This window comes from Misgurnus anguillicaudatus, chromosome 8 (assembly GCF_027580225.2).
Source record: "Misgurnus anguillicaudatus chromosome 8, ASM2758022v2, whole genome shotgun sequence".
Taxonomy (NCBI): domain Eukaryota; kingdom Metazoa; phylum Chordata; class Actinopteri; order Cypriniformes; family Cobitidae; genus Misgurnus; species Misgurnus anguillicaudatus.
Genome location: NC_073344.2, coordinates 14908069 through 14928546, shown reverse-complemented (window position 1 = coordinate 14928546; position 20478 = coordinate 14908069). Strand labels below are relative to the sequence as shown.

Here is a 20478-nt window from a genome sequence, read left to right as displayed (position 1 = left end):
GTTTTTTTTTCTTTACCTAAAAATGCATAAAATAACACTTAATTAAAAACATTACTCTCCAAAAGCAGTTGCATGCAAAACATGCTGGGAAATACACACTGTAAAAAGTGTTTCTGTGCCTTAGTAGATTTAACAAAAATAAATTGAGTAAACTATATTAAAAAATTTAAATTCTTGTTTTTTTAATCAAAATATGAGTTAAAATAACATAAAAATTTGAATAATTTGAGTAATTCTAAATGAACACATTATTGAGTAAATTCAACTTCATGTTATTATGTATAATCCATTTAAATTTGTAGGAAAGAAATTAACTTAATAATTTTGTGTAAAAACTACATGAATTATTTTAGTGAACATAACTAACTAGGCAGTAGACTTGCAGTTCCCAGCATGCTTTGCATGGGACTGCATTTGGAGAGTAAAATTTGAATTGAAACTTTCTTTTTTGTTTTTAACTAAAAAGAAAGACTTGTTAGTGTTTAATGTTCATTTATCTTCGATATTTGGAAGAGTTTCTGTTTCTTCTTTGAGTTTTGTAGTTACCATTGTTCAGAAGACTGGTGCTTGTGCATAGACTGCATACTGAAGTATGTTATGCTTCACAGCTGCCCAAAACGAAACTGAGTGGGTGCGTTGATTGAATAAACGTTTCGTGCCCTCATCTCACAGAATAAAAAACAACAACTAACCATAAATATGTTACCTGTACCAAGACAAGTAGGTGTATCTAACTGAGTAATACTAGTACAATTAGTTAACTCAACTCAATTTTATTGTATTCATATTAAGTAATGTTAGTGTGTTCAATATACTTAAAAAAGGTTGCAAGTTGACTCAACCTATAACTTCCCATGCAGTCACTTGCCTCACTTTTTATTAGTTAGATCTAGGTATTACTTTTTACAGTGCAGATCCACGGCCCAGTTAGTAATAGCAACAAAAATCATTCGTGTTCTCCCAACATAAAATTATTAAGTGGACTGAACATGATAAAATTAGGTTGAGATAAAAAAAGGTATTCTTTTTCCAGAACCCAAACTCAAACTAATTGTGTTAACGCAAAGAAATCAATAAATTATAGTACATATACATTTTGTGTTAGATTAATAGGTATTTTAAATTAATTGAACACAATTTTAATGTGTCATTTCTAAGAAGGGCTTGAATAATTTTTTTTGAGTATATTATGTAAGTCAATGGTGCTCCGGTTACCTGCTTGATTACAAATATCTTTCTTCAGATATTTGTAACTGTGTTCAGCAAAACAAAGAAATTCCCACAGGCTTGGGACAACTTGAGGGTGAGTAAACAATGACAAAATTTGCATATTTGGGTGAACTATCCCTTTAAAAAACAAACTCATCGACCTTGATATTGTATGCGCAATGCTCTCAGAAACTGAAACACGTCACTACAGTTTTACAGTATAGGCAATAAATACCTTTACAATCCTGATGAGGATTTTAAGTTGATAGACATGAAGCTGTTGGTCCATGCGTTCGGTCAGCCAGGTCGCCAGCAGGTTCATAGTAGCTGTATACCATTGCTGCAAAGCACAAAAACACAGCCTTCTCCAGCAAAACACAGACAGACAAACAAACGCATGCAAGAGACCAGCATATATAGACATACAAATAGACGTAACCGTGGACGTACGGGCAGACATGAAAAAAATCACACAATGTGGGGACGTGGACCCACACGCATCACTCATCCACACCACGCTTGCACAACCGATACCAACATTTACACAGTCACACCTTTACTTAGAACCGAGGTTAGTCAGACATTTTGAAATAAAATTTTAAGAGCCAGCAATATGACCTTATATATAAATAAATAAATCATGCTTTAGGTTGCATAATTAAAGGGATAGTTCTTCCAAAAATGAAAACTCTGTCATCACCCACTCATCCTCATGCCGTTCCAAACCTGTATGAATTTCTTTTTTCTGATGAACACAAAAGAACATATTTTGAGAAACACACAGCAGACAGTGTCCATTGACCTCCATAGTAGGAATAAAAAGTATGATGGAAATCAATGTGTACCATCAACCGTGTGCTTTCCATCATTTATCAAAATATTTTCTTCATCGTTTATCACACACTCTTAAAATGAATGTGTTAAATTAACACATCTTGTGTCTAGTTAAGGACAACACATCTAGTGTGTTGTCCTTAATTTAACACATCTCTGTGTTATTTTTGGAAGAACACACTTTGTGTTATTTTTACAATTATTGTGTTGTCCTTTTTATTTATTTTAACTAAAAATCAACATGTTATGACACATAATGTGTTAAAAACAACACATAATGTGTTAAATAGTTTGAACACAAAACAATGTGTTAAAATTAACACATCCTGGGTGTGTTAATTTTAACACATTGCTTTGTGTTAAACTATTTAACACATTATGTGTTAATTTTAACACATTATGTGTCATTTCGTGTTGATTTTGAGTTCATATAAATAAAAGGGACAACACAAGATGTGTTAAAACAACACAAAGTGTGTTATTCCAAAAATAACACAAAGATGTGTTAAATTAAGGACAACACACTAGATGTGTTGTCCTTAACTAGACACAAGATGTGTTAATTTAACACATTCATTTTAAGAGTGCAATACTTTCAAAACATTTTTTCCTACTATGGAAGTCAATGGTCACTATCTGCTGTATGTTTACCATCATTCTTTTGTGTTCATCAGAAAAAAGAAACCCACACAGGTCCGGAACAACACGAGGACGAGCAAACGACGACAGAACCCTCACTTCTGGGTGAACTATCGTAACCTAAGGTTTAGATGTCTTAAATTAAAATCTTGGTAATCTGAAAAGATTTATATTAAAGCTAGGATCAAAAGATAAATTCAACAGATAAAAGCAGTTTTATCTTTCTCTTACAATTAAAGGATTAGTTCACCAGAAAATGAAAATTCTCTCATAACATACGCACCTTAATGCCATCCCAGATGTTGCATGACGAAACGTGCATGTGACCAATGAGGTTTAAAGTTACTGCTGTATCGCTCGGATTCAATTGTTTAAATTTTAACTCCGCTAAGTAAGCTTAAAATATGAATAGTTTTCTGTCTTAAACGTATAGTTTCACTTCAGAAGACGTATACACTTACCTAAAGGATTATTAGGAACACCTGTTCAATTTCTCATTAATGCAATTAATGCAACAATCACATGACAATGAATTTAGGGGTGTGGTCCTGGTCAAGACAATCTCATGAACTCCAAACTGAATGTCAGAATGGGAATGAAAGGTGATTTAAGCAATTTTGAGCGTGGCATGGTTGTTGGTGCCAGACGGGCTGGTCTGAGTATTTCACAATCTGCTCAGTTACTGGGATTTTCAAGCACAAGCATTTCTAGGGTTTACAAAGAATAGTGTGAAAAGGGAAAAACATCCAGTATGCAGCAGGTCTGTGGGAGAAAATGCCTTGTTGATGCTAGAGGTCAGAGGAGAATGGGCAGACCGATTCAAGCTGATAAAAGAGCAACTTTGACTGAAATAACCACTTGTTACAACAGAGGTATGCAGCAAAGCATTTGTGAAGCCACAACACGCACAACCTTAAGGGCGGAGGGGCTACAACAGCAGAAGACCCTACTGGGTACCACTCATCTCCACTACAAATAGGCAAAAGAGGCTACAATTTGCACAAGCTTACCAAAATTGGACAGTTGAAGACTGGAAAAATGTTGCCTGGTCTGATGAGTCTCGATTCCTGTTTTGCGACATTCAGATGGTAGAGTCAGAATTTGGCGTAAACAGAATGAGAACATGGATCCATCGTGCCTTGTTACCACTGTGCAGACTGCTGGTGGTGGTGTAATGGTGTGGGGGATGTTTTCTTGGCACACTCTAGACCCCTTAGTGCCAATTGGGCATAGTTTAAATGCCACGGCCTACCTGAGCATAGTTTCTGACCATGTCCATCCCTTTTTGACCACCATGTACTCATCCTCTGATGGCTACTTCCAGCAGGATAATGCAGTATGTCACAAAGCTCGAATCATTTCAAATTGTTTTCTTGAACATGACAATGATTTCACTGTACTAAAATGGCCCCCACAGTCACCAGATCTCAACCTAATAGAGCATCTTTGGGATGTGGTGGAACGGGAGCTTCGTGCCCTGGATGTGCATCCCACAAATCTGCATCAACGGCCAACATTTATAAAGAATGCTTTCAGCACTTTGTTGAATCAATGCCACGTAGAATTAAGGCAGTTCTGAAGGCGAAGGGGGTCAAACACAATTTTAGTATGGTGTTCCTAATAATCCTTTAGCTGAGTGGATATTATCCCACACTCTCGGGACGGTACCTTTAAAAAAGGTCCTAATATGAACCATTTAGCTACCAGCATGTACCAATACGCACCTTTTAGGTACAAAAGTGTACTTTTTTGAAATGTATCGTCCAAGTAACAACTTTTGTACATTCTTGTACCTTTTTTCTAAGAGTGCATACTGGAGTCATTTGGTTTGGTTTAATGATGTTAAAGCACCCATGAAAGAAAATAACATCTTTAAAATTGAAGAAAGGCATATACAAGACATATATGTAGATCTTGCATGGCATGTAAATAAGTAAATAGTGAGAGAATTTTCATTTCTAGTAAAATTCCTTTAACCATGCTAAATGTTATAAAACATCAATAGAGAACATGTTATCACACAAACTCGATTAAAAAATAAAAGTAAAAGCATAATACCCGATAGTCCTCAAGTATCAAAAATAAAACTAATCATAATCAGAATACAAGGACTTAAATGAATAAAAAGAGGAAAATATGGCACTTGCAGGCAAAGGTGTGTTGTACTGTTATCTTAAACCATTTCTTCTTTATACAATATGATTTTTCTTTTTAATCCGAGCACCATGCATATTTAAAAATCTCTTAATGCACGGATGAAATTGTAGTTGTAGTTCAAAGAGAACAGCACACGTGTGGTTCAATGGATGACGTGTCAACTATCATCTAAAGGAAAGTGCTGTATCCTATGAAGTGAAAAGATATCTGTGAGTTTTGAAGTGGGCTATTTTCAATTTCAGCTTATAGTCAAAAGCCACAGTGGCCTGCCAATTGATGTTTAATTCATACGTCATGGATGTATTCATATTCTGTGATAGTCTTAATTAAACTATTAGAAAAGTCAGATCAAAAGATAATTTGATGCTTCGATCAGTGATTGATTTTTTTGCCTGTCCACTTCAAAGAGTTGAGTGGTTGGAGCGTGCAGTGCATGCACAGAGAGCAAGTGAGTGTCCAGGGCAAATGTCTATGTGTTTGTGTGTGTTTGCATGAGGTGGGATTTTTTTAAGAGGTGGGTCATGCTAGAAGATGTACACAGGAAGATTATTTGATTAGAACTCATGCCACTCGACAGAATGTGAATAAACAGCAGGACATTTAGAGATAAGTTCCATTTTGGCCTATAGGAGGAATGCAGAATGAGATGCTGTCTGAGGGTTAGGATATCGTGAGTACAAAGTGTTTAAAGATATGGGAAGATGTCATGAAAATAATATAACGGACATACATAAATGTAGTTGCATGCAACTGAAACCTTTAACAGAAATTGTACAAAAACTGCGGTACACCAGTCACACATTACAGTACTGGAAGAGATATTCAGCTGAGAAGATTTTAACAATGAAGAATAAACAGTATAGCTATATTTTTATTTATGTATTATTATTATTATTATTATTATTATTATTATTATTATTTTAACCTGAGTACTGTTGATGTGCTACAGTACTTGGTTTTCAATGAGTTGCTCTGGGGTTGTCAAGGTTTTCTTTGTAGCTGCAAGGGCATTGGCTCAGAGTTTTTAGCTTATTTTTTAAACAATTAAAGTTTTGTTCAGATGTCCAACTCCATGTATAAGCAACAGTAACAGTAGCTGGATTTCCATTACAGATTTGCACAAAACTTATGCAATAATTTCTAAATGTTGATAAAAAACTTTTGTGACGACGTTTACACTAACTGATGATATGCGACTAAAACGTAATTTTTCCAAATGTAGTCTTTCCAAATATCACATCGATGGATGTTGGTAGGTTTAATAATATTACATCCACCACTCTAGACATTATTTTTAATGAAATAAGATGAAGGAGTGTTATTCCAAACATTATTGGCAAAGAAATACGTACGAGGTGTTTCTGGGAGGTTTTAGTACATACGACGCCATCGCTGATCAGGTGACCTGCATTGCAGTTTTGCGAAATACACATTTTCCGAATTGCCTGAAAAACCACTTTGCCTTTGCTGTTGATTTTTTGTTAAATCAACTCAGATCTACAAGTCATGTCAACAGAGATGAGTTGTCACAACTTACAAAATACAGTTGAGAAAGTCAACTTAATTTTATAAGTGTAAGGTTTTGTTCTGTGTTTTCTTGTATTCTTTGTATTTTTGTTATTTGTTCTTGTATTTTGATTCTCTGCTCTGTTTGGACTTTTATTTTGAAACTCATCATGCCATGTTACGCTTCACACTTCCTGTTTGTTTTTGTATTTAAGTCACTTCCTGTACACCTGTTCCCTGCTGTATATTACATTCGTATGCCCAGCCCGTTACCTGTTTGTTCTGTTACCTGATCTGTTCTTTGTTATTCCTGAATCCTGTATTTGTATCTGCCTGTTATCTGACCCATGCCTGTTTATTGGATTATTTGCCTGTCTGCCGCCTGCCTTGATCTATCGCCTGTTTGTTTGGATTTATGATTGTGACTCTGCCTGCCTTGACTTCTCGCCTGTTATTTGGATTACGTTTACTGGATTTACCCTGTTTGGATTTGGTTGCTGGCCCTTTATGGGATTTTACTAATAAACACCTTTTGCACATGGATTCACTTTTCACTCGCTTTCTTGAAAGCCTCCGTTACAATAAGTTATAACAACTCACCTGTAGTTATAACAACTCATCTCTAGTCAAGATAAATAATAGTAAGTTGAAATGACTTGTAAATCCGAGCTGATTCAACAAAAAATTTTAAGGCAGCAAAGTATTTTTTACAGTGTGCGAGTGTAAAAAAATTTTTGCGATACATGGGAGTTATTGTGAAATTGACATTTTGACCGTATTTTCAATCTGCCATGTCATTTTGTGCAATTTGAAGGGTAATAGAAACGTAGCTACTGATGCTTCGCTTACAAAAATTAACCATGCACTGTAAAGTAATGCAGCATTTTTGTCAAATCAACATATAATTTTGTGTTACTTTAACAATTTTAACTTATGTCAACTTATCACAAGTCAAAACTTATTATAGTAGGTTGAATTGACTAGCAAAACCAAGTTGTTGCTGCTTTTTATGTTGTTTATTTTTTAGTGCTGGTCAAAGTTTAATCGCGATCAATCGCATACAAAATAAAACTGATTTCTGGCACAATATATGAGTGTGTGCCGTGTGCAATTACAATATATATATTAATTTTAATAATATGTATTTAAGAAACATTTACATGTGTATATATATTTATTTATATTTATATCTATATAAAGAATATAGAAAATTATATATAAATAGAAACATTCTGAAATGAACATATGTATGTGTGTGTGGTTAAATATAAATAACAATTACACACAGCACACACACATACATTATGTAAAATAAATCACTTTTATTTTGTATGCAACCAATCGCGACCAATCTTTTCCCAGCACTAGTTTTTTTATGGTTTCCACAAAATAACCATGGTTAATTTTCTTAACTGTTACTTTTCACAATGTTAGTAAAGTTAAATACTTAAATTAGCATGTGGCTGCGAGTAAGCAAATGATTTTTGACGTTCACCCTATAGCTGAATATGTCCTTTGACAACTGACCTCAATAGACCACAATGAACAATGATTTTAGTAATTTGATAGAACTGTCCAAGCAAGAATTCCATTCAGAAGGCATTTTAGTGTATTATTCAGAAATGTCCATCTTTTATCTGCTTCCATTAAAACTTTCAGCATCAACGTTTACTTTATGGCAGACGCTGTTATAGATTTTCCGGTTTTAGTAATTGCTTTTGATTTCATGCCTTTGAGCACCATCTTCAACTGCTGCGTCTTTCACTGACTGTGATTAGTTTGGACAGAATTCTTGCGAAGACAGCATTTTGACCAGACTAAAAACAGACCATATTAGATTCAGTGTGGTCTCTGAGTTTGGATGCATTACATGGGTGTCCAATCCTGCTCCTGGAGGGCCGGTGTCTCTGCAGAGTTTTGCTCCAACCCTGATCCAGCTAATCAAGGTCTTCCTAGGCACACTAGAAACTTTCCGGCAGGTGTGTTGAGGGTTTAGCTAAACTCTGCAGGACATCGGCCCCCCAGGACAAAATTTGGACACCCCTGCATTACTACAATAAACGTAAAACCAAACAAAAAAAAAACTAAAAAGTACTTCATTCTTAACAATAAACATAAAGGCAGATTCAACAGGCATGCATAAGATGTGTGTGCATCACAAATGCATGAGCAAATAAAACAGCAAAAGGTAAATAATATCTTCCTATGACACTTTCTCACTCGCACACATACACACTTTTAACCACTGATACATACTATGGGTATGACACACAACCGAGTACTCACACACGCGTACAATACGCATTGATAAAAATATAAAGTAAAATACAATTAAAAAAACGCTCTTACGCGCACACATATGTACCACTGGTCCACACATCTGTTACATTTCTTAATAAAATATATAAACACACACGTATGTCATTGTGTAACAAAGACACATGTTCACAAGATCACAAAGGATTATTTTTCTAAATTGAACAGTGCTCTCTTAAACCCTCATCAGTCATGAATTCAAATCGGTTCTCCTATTTTATTTCTAAGCTTTTGGGTTTCAATTATGGACGCTCCTTTTTCGTTGTGTACACATGGTATTAAAACCATCTCGGGTGACCCGATCACAAGTTCAGATAGACAACCAAATCTTAAATGTAATGTTTAAAGCAGATTTTTCACTGACCAGTGTTAACTTATATATCAAGCAAACCAATTTTTTTATTTGCTTTTCCATATTTCTATTGTTTTTCTGTTCTATTCTTTGGTTCATTTAAAGTCATAAAGTGTAATGTGGTTTTATCGGCATCTAGTGGTGAGTTTGCAAATTGCAACCGACCTCAATTTCAAAACGCAATGAGAAGCTACGATAGCTGCCACAGGAGAAACATGTCGTCATCTGAGACAACGTAGGGACGAAACGCAGTAAAATGGCGGCTTCCATGTAAGGAGACCCGCAGTGTAGATAAATAAATCTCATTTTAAGATAATAAAAACAATAGAGTTCATTATGTAAGGTCTTTACACACCACTGATAATATAGTTATGTATATTATATTGCATTTCTGTCAAGAGATCCTTCTAAAAGTTACACAATGCTCCTTTAAAACAAATAGCTTAAAGGGGCCATGGCATGAAAATCTGACTTTTTTCATGTTAAAGTGCTATGATTGGGTCCCCAGTGCTTCTATCAACCTAGAAAATGTGAAAAAGATCAACCCAGTAATTTAGTTTTGATAAACCATTCTCTAAAAGCACATGAAAAAATAGGTGGTTGAAATTTGGCTCTGCTTATGATGTCATAAGGAGCTCTTATTATAATAATACTACCCCTTAATCTGCACTATCCAAGCACAGCATTACCATTTAGTGCAGAAAAAGCACAATTGAGTTTTAATTGCAACAAACCACCATCATTGTGATCAGTGTTTGAATTTCATCAGCTCATTTGAATTTTAAAGGACACACCCAAAAGGGCACATTTTTGCACACACCTACAAAGTGGCAATTTTAACATGCTATAATAAATTATTTATATGGTATTTTGAGCTGAAACTTCACATATGTGCTCTGGGGACACCAAAGATTTATTTGACATCTTAAAGTCTTGTGCCATGGCCCCTTTAATACATCCTTGTTTTAGCACAATGGTTGATTGACATGTAAGAAGGAGGTCCTTCACTGTTTTTCATTTTGGACTCCATTTACACACGACTTTCAGTTGCTATCGAATCACCCAAAACAGATCTTAATGCCAGGAGTAAACAGGGTCTTTGTGAAAGGGTTTACTTCAATAAAAAGATAGAAGATTGTGCATATTTTTATGTTTAAAATGTAATATTTGGAGAGCACTGTCTTATAAATAATCCGCTGAGTGGTAGTGGTGACACTTTGCCTCTTAAACAATAAACCGCTGTGAACAATAAAGTCCAACGCACATTAGCTAACACAACACCAGAGCACAAAGGTCCAATACATCGTGGCTAATGAACATCAGAGGACAGTGTAGAACACGGCAATGAGACAATAGGGAACTTCAGGTCATGATTGGCCGACAGTAAAATCTCGAGGCTCGGCACTCAAAATGTGACTTATCCCTCGTATGCCCCATTGTTTTGCCACATTTTGGATGGGCCCTCCATTCATAGGCACGGAGGTAACGGCATCTTACTTACATCAAATAACCTCTCTATATACACCTCCCCATTGACCTTATCTCTCAGAATGTCCTGAGAGTGACGGACAAAGGTCACATAGCCATCGGCAACATCCATTCCAGGTTTCTGTGGAAGTGGGATTGGAGAAACAGTTAGTTGAGGAAGATTTTGCAGAGAAGGGAAGTGAATACAGAACCAGAAACAAGGAAATAATGTTCCTATTTAATACTCACAGGGACATCCACATACTTCGATGCTGCTTTGACCTAAAAACAACAAGGACTTTGACTCAAGTGCATCTTGTTTTGGAAAAATATTTGAAAGTGCTTTTAAAAGTGCAATACACTGTAAAAAGTAAAAATACTTCAATTGGTAACACCTAAAAATTAGAAGCTTAAATTTTCTCACTTTAAAGGGACATTCCACTTTTTTTTAATATACTAATTTTCCAGCTCCCCTAGAGGTAAACATTTGATTTTTACCATTTTGGAAACCATTTGGCTGATCTCCGGGTCTGGCGCTACCACTTTTAGCATAGCTTAGCGCAATCCATTGAATCTGATTAGACCATTAGCATTGCGCTAAAAATGATCAGATAGTTTCAATATTTTTTCTATTTAAAACTTGACTCTTCTGTAGTTACATTGTGTACTAAGACCGACAGAAAATGTAAATTTATGGCAGAGGAATTTATTTTTGGGCAGTGCATAATCTCTTACAGCCATGTTACACCAGCAAAGTCCTTGATTTGACGCCAGAATGATAGTATAGTCCTAACCATATCTGCCTAGAAAATCGCAACTTTTAATTTTCTGTAGTTCCTTTCCTGTGGTTAAATACTGCTGAAAAGAGCGTTCATTGAACGAGAGAGAGCACGAGCACTCGTAATAAAAGTGTTCAAGTTCACATAATTTTTTTGTCTTAAATAATACGATTGACCGTACGTTGGGGGGCATGCAGTCTTTTCCTGAGGGGGCACTGCCCCCGTGTGCCCCCCTTTGCCGATGGGGCAGCACAAATATAAACCTAGAAATTATAGTCGTTTCTACCATGGCATCAGTAACCGAAAACAGCTAAAAATAAGTAAAAGTGCACCTTTAAAAAAACTATCTCATTACATTGGAACTGAATAAAGAAAGTGGCAAGAGTTTATTCTTACCGTGAAGGAAAGAAAGGACGAGAAGAGAGTTCCCTCATCATACCTGGAGATCTTGGCAAGTACGCTCTCCAAAATTGCCACAAACTGTGCACAAAAGCACGGTTGACTAAACAACAACTCAACAACCAAACAATGCAAATCTTTTACAATGCCTTGTGTCTTTGTATGTGCTGTTGTCTGAAAACATACCTTTGCCACCAAAAAGGAAATCATGTCTTTTACACTCTCTTCAATGAGCTCATCGATATGAGAATGGTACTGTTTCTGAAAGTTGGAGACAGGTTCAAACACTTAGACAGGAATGTAGCATAAATACAAAGTTCAGTGGATTTAGCAACAGCTTTATGTATGTATGGCACAGCTGTATAAACAAAGTCTAAAATAAAAAGTATGACCTAGCTTGCAAGTTTTTGATGATTAATGTTCACAGAATGAGCATCTACATAAAGCTTGGCCTAAAAGTTAAACTTTTATGTTAAAAGGGAGGTATCATGAAAATCTGACTTTTTCTGCATTTAAGTGCTATAATTGGGTGATTCTATCAGCCTAGAAAATGTGAAAAAGATCAACCCAGTAACTTAATTTTGATAAACCATTCTCTGCAAACATGTAAAAAATAGGTCATTAAAATTGATCTCCCCTTGTGATGTCAGAAGGGGATAATACTGCCCCTTAATCTACACTATTCAACCATGGACTGAAATTTAGTACAGAGATCAGCTCATTGCATTTAAAGGGACACACCCAAAACGGCACATTTGCTCGCACCTACAAAGTGGTAATTTTAACATGCTATAATAAATTATCTATGTGGTATTTTGAGCTAAAACTTCACATATGTACTCTGGGGACACCAAATATTTATTTGACATCTTAAAAAAGTCTTGCGATATGTCCCCTTTAACAAAACTAAAACATACTTTTAGGTAACCCTGACTGGGACCGTTATGTCCACACAGTATCTATTTTGCTAATTTGTACGATCTCATTTGGACATTAGTACGCCCCAATGATGTTAGTGTTAGTGATGGAACTTCATTATAGCTTTTTCGAAATAATTGTACATTTCTGTTCAATTCATATCATACAAATAAAATCGTAATCGTTTTCCGTGAGACCAGGTTGCCTGGTCCCATTCTTGCTCTCTAAAGGCTAAGGTATACAAGCTCAAAGTGTTCCATTTTCTTAAAAGAAAAATCCAGATAATTTACTCACCACCATGTCATCCGGGGTGTTGATGTCTTTCTTTGTTCAGTCCAGAAGAAATTATGTTTTTTGAGGAAAACATTCCAGGATTTTTTTCATTTTAATGGACTTTAATAGAGCCCAACATTTAATACTTAACTCAACACTTAACAGTTTTTTTCAACGGAGTTTCAAAGGACTATAAACGATCCCAAACGAGGCATAAGGGTCTTATCTAGCGAAACGATTGTCATTTTTGACAAGAAAAATAAAAAATATCCACCTTTAAACCACAACTTCTCGTCTAGATCCGGTCGTGATGCGCCAGCTGACCCCAAGCAATACGTCATGACGTCAAGAGGTCACAGAGGACGAACGCGAAACTCCGCCCCAGTGTTTACAAGCGTCTTGAAAGAGGACCGTTCCTACGTTGTTGTATGTGGAATGATACTAATTAATGTCTTTGTGTCAGTTTATTGTTTACAATGGTCCGCAAATGTGCGTTTTATATATACGTGACCTCCCTACGTCACTACGCATTTACGTTTAGGTCGCGCTGGACCGGACCTAGACGAAAAGTTGTGGCCTAAAAGAGCATATTTTCCACTTTTCTTGTCAAAAACGACAATCGTTTCGCTAGATGGGACCCTTGTGCCTCGTTTGGGATCGTTTATAGACCTTTGAAACTCCGTTGAAAAAAAACTGTTAAGTGTTGAGTTAAGTATTAAATGTTGGGCTCTATTAAAGTCCATCAAAACGAGAAAAATCCTGGAATGCTTTCCCCAAAAAACATAATTTCTTCTCGACTGAACAAAGAAAGACATCAACATTTTGGAGGACATGGTGGTGAGTGAATTGTCTGGATTTTTCTTGTAAGAGGATGGAATATTCCTTTAAGGTTACATAATTGTTTTTTAAAGCTCCTGAGGGAAAATACATTGTATAGTAGATCAAGCTATCGTCTATCACAACGCTTATTAAAAGTTTTGGCAATTACCTCCTGGCCTATTTCCATGGCACACAGTTTAGCAGACTGGTCCTTGGCGTCCACCATCACATTAAACATGGTGCATAAGGACAGTGGGATGCGGAAGTCTGTTGAACGGCTGCTTTTGGCCAGCTTAGATTCAAATGCTCCCCTGGTGCTGTTGACCACAGCGTGAAATAAATGAGTCATCTTATACATAAAATTTTTGCAGATATTTAAAGGTTTTGTAAGAAGTTTCAAATAGTCTTATCAGGTTTATATTCTTCTGTTAAGTCTCGATTTTAGACGTATTTTTACCGTTTCACGCTGGTTTCGATCATGTCGCTCGACATGTTCTTCATGCGGTTGTCCAGGTGCTTGGCAAATTCTTCTTCTGGCCAGTGAAGGTCTCTGATGAAGGTCTGGAGGGCATCCAACTTCCAGAAAAGATCTTCCGATGTTCCTGAGCCATTGCTGCCAGGCACAGTAAGACATCTGAGGTCAATGGTTTTGTCAACCTGTTGACAGCATCTCTGACTTTATTTATTTTGGATTGCTTTATTTTAACCATACACCAATTGAGAATGTGATGTATGGTAAAATAACAAGACGGGTACGTTAAAAACATATGAATTATCTCACATGTTAGTGTGGTTATGCAACCTACAGTACTGTGTTCATGCATACTCTGTCATTAATTTAAATAGGGGTGGGGGGTCTATGAAGGTCATGGTGAGAGAAGGCTTTGAAGGACGGAGTTAACCAAACCCTGCCCACTTATTTGACCAAAACAAGCTGAATAAAAAAGGAAAAATATACCCAAATAACTTCTGTCACCATTTACTCACCTTTGTGGTGTTCCAAACCCATGTTCATTTGGTCCTAATAATCTGCCTTTGTGGTGCATGGAAGAAAGTTTAATGGGTTTGGGACAACAAAAGAAGTTTTTGGGTAAACTATTCCTTCTGTTAGACATTATGCAAATATGCATTTAATGTTAAAGAGGTGCAATGTCATTTAAGTTCAAGCTTTCTCTCACCACTCAAGTCCACTGAGGCTATAGGGCGCAAATCATGCAGTTGACTCTGAGGATGCTGTCATCCTGCGTAGAAATATGTGGGATTGGAAGGGGGGGTCATAAGGGCAAGGAAAGAGTTAAAACATCAAAGTCGTATGGAATTGTTTAGGTATATGATCAAGTATTTAAGATAAAATCTCTTCAAAAATAAAGCCAACTCTGATGTTTGAACTCTATAGGATCCACTTTCTACTGCCTTGGATGCCAGTTACACTGAAGTACCATCTACTTCAGAGCATCAGCTACCAGCGCAATGACAGAGCTACAACACAACCAGGCAGGAAGTTTTTTCAACCCACACCAACTAGTACCTTTCACACCAAACCAACCCCAACGATGTGCCCGACCACCCTTCATTCTCTATCTAGTGTTTTCCTCATAAACATTCTTCCTACCACTGATATGACAAGAGTTATGTTGGTCTGATGCTCATATCAGTTCTCGGAAATACTCAACAAACCCTAATGTCCAGCATTCGTCATGCAGGCACTTTTAGAAAGTAGTAACACTGTAAAAAAGCTGGTTCAACCTGAAAAATATGTTACCTGGTTGCCTCAAAACCCCGAGCCAAGTCAATATAAAAATATTAGTCCGCATCGTGAATGTCTTAGCATTTAGCCTAGCCAGGGATGAATTTAGAAGCGACCGAACACTTCCATGTTTTCCCTGTTTAAAGGTGCAGTATGTAATTTTTTGAAGGATCTTTTCACAGAAATGCAAAATAATATACAAAACTATATTATCAGGGGTGTATAAAGATCTTTCATAATGAACTGTTATGTGTTTATTACCTTAAAATGAGACGATTTTATCTACATAAACCGAGGGTCCACTTACATGGAAGATGCCATTTTGTGCCGCCATGTTTCTACAGAAGCTCTTAACAGACAAACTTTTTTACTAAGTTGTCTCCGACAATTACATGTTTGTCCGGTGGTGGCTACAGTAGCTTCTCTATTTGTTTCAAAGCGAGGGGTGAGCATTGGACTGAGCCGTTGGTTACAATTCACAACCTCACCACTAGATGCCGCTAAAATTTACACACTGCACCTTTAAAGACGGTTACATGAGTAGATATGGTGGCACAAAATAAAACGTGGCGATTTTTAAGCGGATAAAAATGAGAACTATATTTTATGGGGGAAGAGCACTAAGTTTGCAGCACTTTGACCGCGGCACGCAGTAACATCATCACTCCTGACTACTCCCCCTCTCGCTCAAACTTCAGTCATTATTACTGCGCCCGAGTAATTTTGTGGCACCATACTTACTCGTGTAACCACTCATGTAACAGTCTTTAAATAGGGAAAACATGGAAGGGTTTGGTGGCTTCTAAATTTATGCCCATTTGGATCCTTAGGAAGGAATGGGGCTAGGTTAAATGCTAACACATTCACGATGCGCTGTACAAAGATTAAGTGCACGCATTGAAAAAAGATAGGTATGTATTAATTCATCTAAGTTGAGGTAAGAACGTAGTAAAATATTGAAAAACTGTGGTGTTTTCCTTTAAGTTAAAGGGATAGTTCACCCAAAAATGAAAATAATGTCATCATTTTCTCATCCTCATGTTGTTCTAAGCCATTGACTTCCATAGTAGGTATAAACAAATATGATGGAATTCAATGAGTACCGTCAACTGTGTGCTTACCATCATTTCTCAAAATATCTTCTTCATCATTAACACAATGGGCCCTATTTTAACGATCTGAAACGCAAGTGCGAAGCGCAAAGCGCAATGGACTTTTTGGGCAGATCTTGGGCGCTGTTGCTATTTTCCCGGCGGGAGAAATAACTTTTGCACCAGGCGCAAATCAATAAGGGGATGTTCTGAAGTAGGTTCATTATTCATAGGTGTGGTTTGGGCGTAACGTCAAATAAACCAATCAGAGCCCTATCCAACATTCCCTTTAAAAGAACAACATGAGAATTTTTTACAGAATTTAAATTTTTGGGTGAACCATCCCTTCAAAAAATATTTTTAAGTTGAACAAACTCAAACTTTCAAGGCAACCAGGTAACTTACTCCTTTAAAAGTTGAACCAACAAATCTTTTTTTACAGTGTAAAGTTGAGAGATTTAACTCATTTGCAACTTCTAACAGATGCATTGGTTGCATCGTATTGGACTACACTGTAAAAAGTGAAAACGTAAAAAATGACTTCAATTGGTAACACCTAAAAAATTAAGTTGTTTCAATGTATATGTTTAAGTGAAGAACACTTTAAATGAAAAATAATAAATAATAAAATATTGAAACAACTTTTTTTATGTGTTACCAATTAAAATCATTTTTTAAGTTTGACTTTTTACAGTGTAATATGTGGGCCTGATTGTAGGATTGGGTTACAATCCAGATCTCGACACCTAAATCCAACCTCAATGGCATGCACACTGAGGAAAATGAAGAGCTTTTCAGTTCTCGTTTCAAATAACACCACATACTGTAAGTCTGTCTGTACCCTTCACAGCCTACTTGACATGAGAATGATTTTAGAGGCAAATGTTCTTGGCCGGTACTCAATCTACATCCATTGCTGATGCTCTTCTGGTGTGTTTTATACAGTATGCTCTTCACTTTTGGCAAATGTCTAACAGTACTTAACCGCCAATACTGATTTACCTTGATCTCAAAACATTTTCATGCCAAGACGACTTTTATATGCATCAGATCTCAGGTAAATGCATTGAATACACACTCAGAGTCATAAATAGCAGCCATCCAGGACGGAGTGGAAAAGCTAGGCATTTGCGGAAGGTTAACAGATAGTCCTGCTACTGGCACGGGAAGATTTGGTACTTTGGGAATTTGGAGGTTCACATTTGGTAGATTCACATTGGGCAGATTACTTGTTAAACTCCTGCAGAAACAGACAAAAAAAAGAAAAAAATCCATAACAGTGGCAGAGTGGAATGCCGCAAATAAGCAATGCAAGACATACGGTACGAAAAAGAGAGAAACTTAGAAATGGAAAAGATCATCTTTAGCAGACACAAACATCAAAAACTGGTCGTTAAATGTGTGGGAGGGAATCTGAGTAGAAAGAAACTTGTGTTCAATAATATTGACATCAGCACACACACACACATATATACAAAAACTTTTTGACAGCAAGAATACACAGCAGCTTTGAAGGTTTGGGGACACATAGAAAACAGACAAACAAACGAATGAGAAAAACCATGTTGGACATATTTCTCAAAGGGGCATCAGTTTAATGGACAGAAAAGTATTCGGTAAGCTTGGAAATTGGAACATTTGGACATCTTCACCGGGAACCGAAATGAAATCATTAAAATCAACATGCAAACTAAAATCAAGCATGACAGTACAATTGATTAGGACATAAAAAGCATTTCGTTTAAAGCGCACAATATGAGGGTTAGTTCACAAAAAAAAAGATGGAGACCTGCAAGATGACTTACAGTGCATCTATCCTGATAGATTGTGCACCCTGTGAACTCTGATGTTTGGATTCACACAGTCTTAAAAATAATGGTTCCTAAAAGGCTTTGTGATGAGCTCTGTGGTTCCATGAAATAACGTTTACATCCAAAGAATCTTGGGACCATTTCGTTCTTACATTTGTAAAGTCTGCAGTATTTTGTGCTACCGACTTTACAAATTTAAGAAAGAAATGGTTTACTTATGAACCAACCTGATCTCATGAATTTCCGTGGTATAGTCATGAAATATTTTGCTCATTTTTCCATGGCATTGTCACGGATCTCCGAATTTTTCCGTGGCCGTACCACAGACTTTCTTTTCCGTGTCATTGTCACGGATTGATTACTCAACTGTTTTTCTTATTTTTTTTCCATTGTCGCTTCGGTTTAGGCTTGCTCCGCCCTCCTACGTGCTTCCGCTTAATTTTCATTTCGCTTCAGTACTACGTCTGGGACTGCTCTGTAGAGTTTCATTTTCTCCAGCAAAAATCTGCAGGACCAAACAGCGAACAGATGGGGGTGGCTAAGAATGATGACGTTGAGGTCGTGCGTCAGTTTGAGTTGTAGTTCAGTAATGGCAGCGTGAGAAAAGCTATTCGGTCAGTTGTTGCAAAACTGCCGAATATACAGAAGTTAAAGCTGGAGCAAGAACCAGGTTTGCTAAGTTTTGTTTGTCTGATTATTCTTACTTGGTTTCGGTGCATGATATACGTCACGACCAAACGTTAGCGATTGGTAATGGCAGATCCAGAGCGACTCTGGGCAGATCCAATAGTTTTAAACTTCAACAGAGGACCCTCCTTAATGGAAGTAACGCTTTGCAATGGAGCGTGGCTAGAAGCTCTGTACAAATTAAATGAATGTACGAGAGTCTGGTTGGACCAGGCTAGCTTCAGTTAAGGGTTAGATTTACATAAAATTACATCCTTACCCAAACCCAACTCTACCCCTAACGCCAGGCGACAATGGGTTAAAATTTAGAAAATATAAAAATAGTATAAGCCAATACTTAAAGTGACATCCTAATGCAAACACCAAATCTAACCCTAAACCGAAGCGACAATGGTTTAAAAATAGAAAAAAAAAGTTGAGTAGCCAACACGTGACAATGACACGGAAAAGAAAGTCCGTAGTCGGCCACGAAAAAATTCGTAACAATGCAGAACTTTGTGAGATCATGTTGCATGAACCTTTGATTTAAAGGTTCTTTAAATGGATAGTTTCCCCAAAAATCAAACTTTTGTCATCATTTACTCACCCGCAAGTTGTTCCAAGCCTGTACTCATTTCTTTGTTTTTCTGAACACAAAGGAAGATATTTTTGAGCAATGTTTGTAACCAAACCGTTTTTGAGGCCCATTGCCTTCGATAGTGTTGTTTCCGTACTATTAAAGTCAATGGTGTTTCGGTTTCCTGCTTCATTACAAATATCTTCCTTTATGTTCAGTACAACAAAGAAATTTATACAGGTTTGTAACAACACGAGGATGTGTAATTAATGACCGAATTTCCATTTTTGGGTGAACTATTTCTTTAAGGAACCAAAAATGGCTATTCTTTGGCATTGCTGTGAAAAACCCTAGAAGCTTTATCTTTAAGACTTTACATAAGAATGGTAATGATGTCACTCTATTTAATACTGTTAAAACTATTAGTTATAAATTATAAATGGGTTATTATGGTTCTGACGCTTTAAACAAACTAGTTTCCAACTCTACCTAAGTGAAAGCTAAATAACCTTATTATGTTATTGGATAGATTTATATCATCTCTCTTATAATAAATACTTGGGGTATGGATGTGTCTTAAATATGATTTCATTTATTTGCTTTTTCTTGATGTTTTTCCCGTCGCTCGGTCGCTGCCCAATTTTGTTGAGGAAGTGGTGTCTTACTTAACAGGCTCCCATGATTCTCGCTCGAAACCCCTGTGAATGGATTGAGCAATGGAGGACTCCATGAGATCCACATATCGCACCACAAGAGGGGCGTACAGGTCCTGCAGATGCTTGTGAAACTTTCCGTTACACAGGTGATCTGCAAAAACCAGAGGCAGAGAGAAAAAACAAGTTGTAAAGACAACTTTAAAGAATTAGGAACAAAAATATTTCAGAGGCTCACAGAATAGGTGCATTAGTTATACACGTA

General features: G+C 36.7%; 1 protein-coding gene across 9 annotated transcripts in view; it reads right to left on the bottom strand.

Annotated features, from left to right (window-relative positions):
* Positions 1-20478, bottom strand: part of cadpsb (Ca2+-dependent activator protein for secretion b) — a 129493-nt gene that overhangs the window by 2637 nt on the left and 106378 nt on the right. For 6 of the 9 annotated variants that reach the window (XM_073870379.1, XM_073870378.1, XM_073870380.1 and 3 more), the window contains 9 exons: positions 20226-20367; positions 17585-17746; positions 14126-14281; positions 13838-13985; positions 11845-11919; positions 11656-11739; positions 10730-10762; positions 10515-10622; positions 1445-1549 (listed from right to left, as the gene is read on the bottom strand). In XM_073870379.1, coding sequence (XP_073726480.1) covers positions 1445-1549; positions 10515-10622; positions 10730-10762; positions 11656-11739; positions 11845-11919; positions 13838-13985; positions 14126-14281; positions 17585-17746; positions 20226-20367 — 1013 coding nt within the window. The remainder of the gene's footprint in view (positions 1-1444; positions 1550-10514; positions 10623-10729; positions 10763-11655; positions 11740-11844; positions 11920-13837; positions 13986-14125; positions 14282-17584; positions 17747-20225; positions 20368-20478) is intronic. The other 3 variants (XM_073870382.1, XM_073870386.1, XM_073870383.1) reach the window with 1 other exon arrangement.